The 8,013-nt window shown below is 52.1% G+C and overlaps 1 protein-coding gene across 6 annotated transcripts; it reads left to right on the top strand.

Annotated features, from left to right (window-relative positions):
• The first annotated feature begins 676 nt into the window (after positions 1-676).
• Positions 677-7,801, top strand: AP5S1 (adaptor related protein complex 5 subunit sigma 1). 6 transcript variants are annotated; one of them, XM_037017561.2, is made up of 4 exons: positions 701-825; positions 3,629-3,980; positions 5,235-5,421; positions 6,674-7,801. In XM_037017561.2, the coding sequence occupies exons 3-4, from the start codon at positions 5,246-5,248 to the stop codon at positions 7,098-7,100; spliced, it is 603 nt and encodes a 200-aa protein (XP_036873456.1). In that variant the 5' UTR covers positions 701-825; positions 3,629-3,980; positions 5,235-5,245; the 3' UTR covers positions 7,101-7,801. The 6 variants fall into 6 exon arrangements, with proteins under 6 accessions (XP_017535614.1, XP_036873456.1, XP_017535611.1 ...); XM_017680125.3 differs by lacking the exon at positions 3,629-3,980 and having other exon boundaries at positions 677-825; XM_017680122.3 differs by lacking the exons at positions 701-825; positions 3,629-3,980 and adding an exon at positions 4,070-4,198.
• The last annotated feature ends 212 nt before the right edge of the window (positions 7,802-8,013 follow it).

Raw genomic sequence — 8,013 nt, forward strand, 5'->3', positions numbered from 1 at the left:
GTCTTTATTTTTTCCTCAAGTCAGATTCTTTAAGAAGTTAGTGACTCTGGAGTTAACTGGCTCATGTCTCTGTTGAGCCTGTCTCCTGATGGCCACTCACAATAATCCAGCAAACAAAGGATGTCTAAAAAGTCTTCACCCTGGAACTGAACACACAGGCACTCTACTTTCCAGAGGCAGTCAAACTGTTGGTGCAGAAAGGGAGGATGTTTATAGACAAGAGAGGCACATGGCCACTTGGAATCTGGAAACAATCAAGAGGGGGAAGTTGAGTAATGATGGAGTTTGCTGTGCTGTAGCCATGAAAATCACACCCTCAGAGAATGTCAGATGATGTGAAATTATTCCCAGTCTATTGTCTAAAGAAGACAGTTGGTTAGAGGATGGAAGGTAAGAAGCCTTCCCAGCCAACCTGCATGGGAGTTTCTCTGGATGCCAAGCAGTGCCGCCAGGGCTTCCTCTGCCCCACCCAGCCCACCCGGGCACTCACGCCCCAGGGAGGGGGTGGCACCTGCAGCTGCCAGGCACTGAGTCAGCGCAGCCTGGGGCAGCGGGAGGGGAAGGGGCCTCACGTGGCTGGGCTGGAGCTGCCTCGTGGAGCCTCTTGGCACTCAGCCCTGCAGGAAGCATGGCTGTTTGAAAGGACGAATCACACATGGCCTCATCCTCCACGGGCCCAACCAAGACTACTTCCCTGGGGTCTGGGACTCCCTGAGGGGAAGACTGGAAGTGGGGAGGGGTCACTTGGGTTGGGACTGCCGGTACTGGGGAAGAAGGTTATCCAATCTGGGTGGGAACCGAGGTCCCAGATTTGGATTGCAGAAGGTAAGCAGGGCTGGGGTTGGGGGGAGGCATATGGCTTCCTGAAGCTGGGAGCAAGGGCTGAGTTACTCCCTGGGGTGCCAGTGAGGGGAGAGGGGAGGGGAAAGGGTAGGCTGAAATCTACTGACATGACCACACCTCCTTCAGCCATGTATAAAACTGGAAAGTTACTTGATCTCACTGTGCCTCAGTTTCCTTATCTGTAAAATGGGAATTATAAAGCCCCTTCTTAAAAGGGTTGTGGATTGGATCAAATGAGTTGATGTATTTATGTAAAGTGCTCAGAAAAGGGCTTGCCTACAGCAAATGCCATACAAGAGCCTCTGGCTATTATTACTTCTGTCCAGTGTAGCAATTACAAGACCAGACAGTAAAAAAGGATGAGCCTGAAAACATTTCATTAAAAGAAAGGGACCAGCCTCAGTTTCCTTTCCTTCCTGCACGTGGACAAGCCCCTGAGTAATGGGTTATGGGAGAAAAGCCCAGCCACTGTGTGTAGGCCATTGGCCTATTGCACCAGCCCAGGTAGCAGCTGGGAAGCCGTGGATGGCAGTTTGGTGGAGGCAGGGGAAGCTGCCCGCACAGGGCAGTGCCATTTTTGAGCTAGCTGGGGCATGTGGAGGGGGACAGAAGCACAAAGCTTGCCCGACTTGGTCTTTATTCTAGGGAAACCATAGACAATCTCAGCCCACTTGGATTCTCAAAAGAGCAGATCCCCTCTTCCTCTTGGTTTCCAGTTCTACTCTTTGAGAAAGGGCTAGACATCTTTATCAGTGAGTCATTTAAAAAATCCATTGCCTGGGACTGGCAGATTCTACCTAATTGCCCTCACCCATCCAGAAATAGGTGGTGACTTGACTGGTCTGACATAAAATCTCAGGGTCAGTAAAGATCAATGAGGCTTTCCAGCTGTCAAAAAACAATGGAGCTGTCTCAGGGGAGCTCCCTGCCCTGGAAGGTATATAAGCAGTACCTGGCAGTTGGTCCTATGTCTGGGGTTCAGGATCCTGCTGTGATCTGGGTAGGTGGGGAATGGAACCTACTCTCCAAATTGAATTAGTATCAGTCACCAAGCACTTACCCCAGTGGTGGGCATGAAGTGGGGTCAGAAAAGGCAAGGCTGCCTGCCTGCCACTGTGGGGCAGACCTCATCCTAAAGTGGACAGAGAGTAGAGGAAGGTAGGAATATGGGGAAGGTGCCAATGTGAGAGGCTGTAGGCAACTCCATCTCAGAGGACCACTGAAAAGAGCAAAGCTGGGATGTGGGTGATGGGAATGGGAGTTAGGCTGCATGTAAAAGCAACCCCACATGGAGGTTTAACCAAATAAACATGTGTGCCCCTCGCTCTCCAAGAGATCTGTAGTATCTCGGGGAGCCCAGGCCCCTTTCTGACTCACTGTCCTCAGCACATGGCTTTTGACCTTTGGGGCCTAAGCTGGCTGAGGACTGCAAAAAGTCAAGAATGGCACCTGAGTCTGCCCCTCTTATCTGGATATTATCTCCATCTGGGTCCCCCACTGCACTCCAGGGCAGCAGCTCAGGCCAGCTTCTCACTGCTGTCTCCTCCATGTACCTTACACAAGGCCAGTGCACTAGTGGCCTGGGAATTGTGCTGGACTTACTGCCTGAGGAACAGCAGAGGCTGGAATACTGTGTTCCGGATGCCAGGTGGCCCCAACAACCAGAGCCCTCTGCCAGTTCTCTGTTATAATCAACTGGCAGACACTATGGCTGGCTGAGAGTGACAATGAGCAGGGATGAAGAACTGGGCCAACATCATTCCCAGCCTTATAGCTTAGGCCCCACACTGTTTCTGCTGCGCCTGCTCCTCCACCTGCAAATATATGTGTTGTTGCTAAAATGCCCACATGCCCTGGCCAGCTCCTGAAGCACCTCTTCTAGCCTCGCTTCAGTGGCCCCCTGCCCAGGTCCGATGGCCATGGGTGTCCAGAGTGCATGCCCTTAGAGGCATCTGGCTATAAAGTCCCTTCCTGGGGTGCCCTACCCTGTCCTTCATTTCTTCAGTCACCAAGAAGTGTGTTCAAGTTGGGTCTAGGCCTGCTTTGACATGCCCTAGGGAGGGAAGATGGGCTCATAGCCTGGGTGTAACCTATGGGAGATATCACAACCGTAGGCAGACCCTCACAGTGGGTGCCAAGGGGGCAGCTGACGGCTGATGGGCAGTCTAGGTAGGAAGGCTTCCCTTAAGTTTTGGTCTGAGCACATTTTGAGAGGCAAAAAGGGGCGGAAAGGGCATTCCAGACCGACAGAACAAGACAGTGTAGGGGCAGGGGCTCTGAGAACACTGGATTATCTGGGGAGGCTCAAACATTTCACATGCCAAGTAATGGAACTGTGTACATGTATGTGTGCATGGAAGCCCAGGGCAGGCAATGAGACCAGACAGGCCTTACAAGCCTTACTGGGCCCCAAACACTTCTGTGCTAAGCCATCACTTGGGACTCGTATTCCACTGCAGGGCTCTGGAGGCAGGCACCTGGGGGTACCCCTTCTGGTTTAAGGTATAAGCCTCTTCACTTTACCTTCGATGGCCTCCCTCAAAAGGGGGTCAAGGAGGGAAGTTTGTTAGTGGTAGAAGTGTGAAAGGAAGAACTGGCCAGTCTACTAAACCCTCACTGGGGCCCAACGAAGTGACTGAGCTGCCAGGCAAAGTTGCTGACAGGGTTGGGTTCAGAGTTTGAAGTGTTCTATATACTTCAAACGGAGCCTTAGTCTAAACTCACCGCAGGAACCAGAGACTCAGAATTCCCCCAAGAACTGCCTAACTATATGTATTTCCCCCAGTCATAATCTCCAGGCTTAAGGCCCAGAAGATTGAATTTTAACAGGGGCCCCAGCGATTTCCAATGCGTACTGGCTAGTCTGAGAACTAGGCCCTGCACCTACAGGCCCGGAGAGCCTCACAGGGATGCCAGGATCGCGGAGGCCCGAACCCCGCCCGGGAAAAACACGCGGCCACCCGCCCTCTTCCGAAAAGTTCACACGCCGGGCCGCTGCGCCCCCTCGCGGCCGCCGGAGACGGTGGCTTGGGGCTCGGCTGGTTCAGGGCTCCTAATCGGAGCCCCGCCTACCCGGTCAGGGAATGACCGTTACGGGCCCCGCCGGAAACTCGGAGCAGGAGGTCTTTGGTCCCATGGTGAGTCACCCGTGCCGGGGATCCAGATGTCAGAAGTTCGCCCCCCTGCGCGTCGGGAACACCGCACAGTTCGTGAGGGCTCCACCCAGCCCGTAGCGTCATGCTCGTGCGCGCGCCCCCGATGGTGTGCGCAGGCGCACAGAGGGCGCGTGGCCGCCATTGCTTCTCCTTTTTTCGGGTCGTGTCCTGTTACTGAGTCCGCGGGCGGAAAGGAAGGGGTAAGGAAGGAGAGCGGTCCGGCGGCAGAGGTAGCTCACTCAGGGAGGGGTACCTGGAGGACTGGAGCAAGGAAATACAACCTCCCAAATGCTCTGCCACGCAGGGTTGCGCGAGGCAGTGACGTAAAGGGTCTGGGCCACTACCATTTCTCTGTTGGGGTGGGGGACGCGGTGGCGAAGGCTGATGACGTGATCTTTTTTGCAGCTGGAGGGTTACCGGAGATCAGTACGCGGTCTGCGGGCCCCGATTTTCAAAGCGCCTTCACGAACTCACGAATTTGCTATTTGACCAATGTAAACTGTCCTGTAGGACTCTCCTTACTGTGTACCCATGCCTTTCAGCCCTGGGCTGGCCACTGAGCCATCCAGACACCGTTGTTGTTATTGTAGTAGTTATTGTCATTACAGTAGTCCATATTTGGAAGTAATCTCAAAAGTACAGAAAATTTCAAGAATTTTCTTGTAAAGAACTGTATACCCTTTGATAATTGTTAGAGGCAAATGCCCCTTTCCCTCTGAATTTCAGTGTGTATTTTCTAAAAACAAGGACATTCTATGTTCTAAATCGGGTAATATGATAAAGATTATTCTGTAACCGGTAATCCATGTATAAATGTTCCCAGTTGTCCTAATAATGCCCTTATATTGAAACTACTTTTTTCTTGGCCCAGGATCCCATGCAGGACTGCAGGTTGGGTTCCAACTGTTGTGTGTCTTTAGTCTCCTGCAGTGTGGGGCAGCTCCCCAGCTTCCCTGGACTCTCAGACACTTTTGAGGATTCCTTGCCAATTGTTTTGTAGAACTGGGTTTGTGGTTGTCTGAGATGTCTTCACTACTAGACTCTGATATGGGCAGAAGTGGTACCAACCAGATGCCGTTATTCAGACGCTGAGAGTGTGTCTTGGATGATGGAGTAAGCAGCAACATCAGCCTCCAGGGATGCACTCCCAGACCCTGCTAGATCATACGCTTTCTGTGGCTGCCTTCCCTGCTGGGATTTCATGCTCATCTCACTAAGGTCTCTGGATTCCTATAGCACTCAGAGCCATGGTCCATGCCTTCCTCGTCCACACCTTGCGGGCTCCACAGGCTGAGGACACAGGTCTTTGCCGAGTGCTCTACTCCTGTGTCTTTGGTGCTGAGAATTCACCAGATGATCCGCGTCCACATGGTGCCGAGAGGGACAGGCTCCTCCGAAAGGAACAGATTTTGGCTGTGGCCAGGTAACCACACAAGTCTTCATTGAACACATGTGGTTCTCTGGGGGAGAACTAAGAAGCAGAGAGAAAGTTTTAGAGTAGCGTTTTCCAAGAGTCTTCCACAGTTGTTCACAAGTGTTACATAAAAAAGGGTTAAAAAATAATAATGCTATTATCGTCATCATTATTATTACAGTAGTATTTGTTAAGCCTGAGTATTTGCTAAGCATTTGTGTTCTAAGCATTTCACTATAAGAACTCAATTTAATCCTTGTAAGAGTCTTGAAGTAGGTACAGTTATTATTATCCCCACCTTACAGGTGAAGAAACTTAAGGTACAGAGAATTTAAGGAACTTAACTTGCCTGAGGTTTTACAGCTGGCAAGCAGCAGAGCTGGGATTTGAGTGTAGGCAGACAGACACTGGTACAGATTAAATATGCTTTGCAGTGCAGGACTTCTCAGGGTCTTTAGTGCCTATAGACTTTATGAATCTCTGAGGAGGAGAAGGAATGTAGTACATGGGAACTCTGTTTCCAGAGCCTCCTGAAAGCTTGGGATCCACAGAGCACAGTTTGGGAAACACCTCCAGATGGGGGGTAGCGGACCTTGGATCCTCCCATCCCAGACCCAGAAGGAACCAGCAAGTGCCAGAATCTCTTGGCCCCTCTGTATTCTGGGTGGAAGACCAACACTCGGGGGTGGCCCTGTGCCAGCCTCCTGCCATCCCCTTGTTCTTCTGGGCCTCCACCCCTTCCTGTGGCACAGAAACTAAACAGATGCCTTTAAAACCAGCTTGTGCATGAAGGCAATTCAGAAGAGATCAGAGAGTGCTTTCAAAAGCCTGGATGGCCAAATGGAAAGTCTTTCTTTTTTTATTTGGAGAGGGTTGCAGGATGAGATGAAGGTGGAGAAGTTAGATAGTCCAGGTGGGACATAGCTTTCACTCCACTTCCGATGGCTCACTTTTCTTTATGGTGAGGTGGCTTTGTGAAGCAGGTGCGGGCAGGATCTTCCCTAGGTGCCCTTTTCCAGCCCAAGGAGCTGTGTTCAAAGCCTGCATTTTCTTGGCCACACAGAGTGAAATGGTTCACAGCCTGGAGGCTGGAGCCTGGATTCCAGTCCCCCTCACCCTTCCTGTCCTGTGGGCCTGCACAGGTCACTTAGTCTCTCTGGGGCTCAGCTTCTGTATCTGAAGTATGGGAATAATGGCGGCTCCCAGCTCCAGGGGTGGTCATGAGGATGAAAGAAGTCAGTGACCCATTGGTTTTTCCCAGGCAGGTGGAGTCCATGTGCCAGCTGCAGCAGCTGGCATCCGGCCGGCACCCCACGGACCTACAGCCCCAGTCCTCAGATGAGCTGGTACCTCTGCATGAGGCTCCACGCGGGGCCTTCCGCCTGGCAGCAGGGGACCCTTTCCAGGAGCCTCGGACAGTGGTGTGGCTGGGCGTACTCTCATTAGGCTTTGCCCTGGTGCTGGATGCCCATGAGAACCTGCTGCTGGCTGAGAGTACGCTCCGGCTGCTGGCACGCCTCCTCCTCGACCACCTCCGGCTGCTGGCTCCCAGTGCAAACCTCCTGCTGCGGGCTGATCGGATTGAAGGCATTCTTGCCCGCTTCCTACCGCATGGTCAGCTGCTCTTCCTCAATGACCAGTTTGTCCAGGATCTGGAGAAGGAATTTAGTGCTGCCTGGCCCCGCTGACCCTTTACTGGGATGGAACTTCCTGAGAGGAAAGAAGTTGGGTGCAGATGGACACACAGCCAGGTAAAGCTTAGCGCCTGCCTCTTTCTCAACCTCCTCCCAGCCCTGGTGTGCTACGACACTCAGGGCAAGCTGGCAAAAAAGGGTGTGGGCAGAGGGTGGAGGGGAGGAATCACAGAACGTCCTATGCCTGGAGCTGTCAAGTGACTTAATTCAGACTGCTGTATTGGGCCAGCCCCACTTGTCGTTGACCCCACTTTCTCCTGTCCCTGCCTGCCAGCCGGCTAGCCCCAAACAGTCTGCCAGTGCTGGGCTGGTGAGAGCAGATGTTTGTAACTCAGCCTACTTTCTTCTTTCAAACTCACGGTCATTGCAGCACAGGAGTCTCTCAGATTCCGAGGGATAGGGGAGCTGCTCTCTGCCTTTGCACCCCACTCAGACAACATCATCAGCTAGGATTTGGTTAGTGAGGACTTGCTTGGTGTCCAGCCTCAGCAAAGTTCACAAATATGTCAGTCACTCAGTAGGGGGATTCTGCAGCTCCCTTTGGGCCCAGCCCATGTGCACAGGGTAGCCTGGAGATAATCATGGAACTTCCCTCATCTGCAGGGAGGGAAGGTATTATCAGGTGGTTGCAAGAGGTCTGGCCTGGACAATGTCTTTCTCATTTGGAATTAAAAGCACTGACTGATTTTACCCTCCATCTCTGTGAGTTTGATTAATACACATCTGCTTCTGTAAGTAATGCCTCTGTATGGCCCTTAGCTTTGTCTCTAAACTTGTGTGGTCAAGGATGCCCTCAAGAGGGTTCTCAGGAGGTGTCCCATTTTTATCTCCACAATCACTTGTATTTTCTTGTGTTCCTCCTTTGGATGCTAACACTTGCTTCCTCTACCAAAATAGTGGGTTACCG

Source organism: Manis javanica, chromosome 5, assembly GCF_040802235.1.
Source record: "Manis javanica isolate MJ-LG chromosome 5, MJ_LKY, whole genome shotgun sequence".
In the NCBI taxonomy this organism is placed as follows: domain Eukaryota; kingdom Metazoa; phylum Chordata; class Mammalia; order Pholidota; family Manidae; genus Manis; species Manis javanica.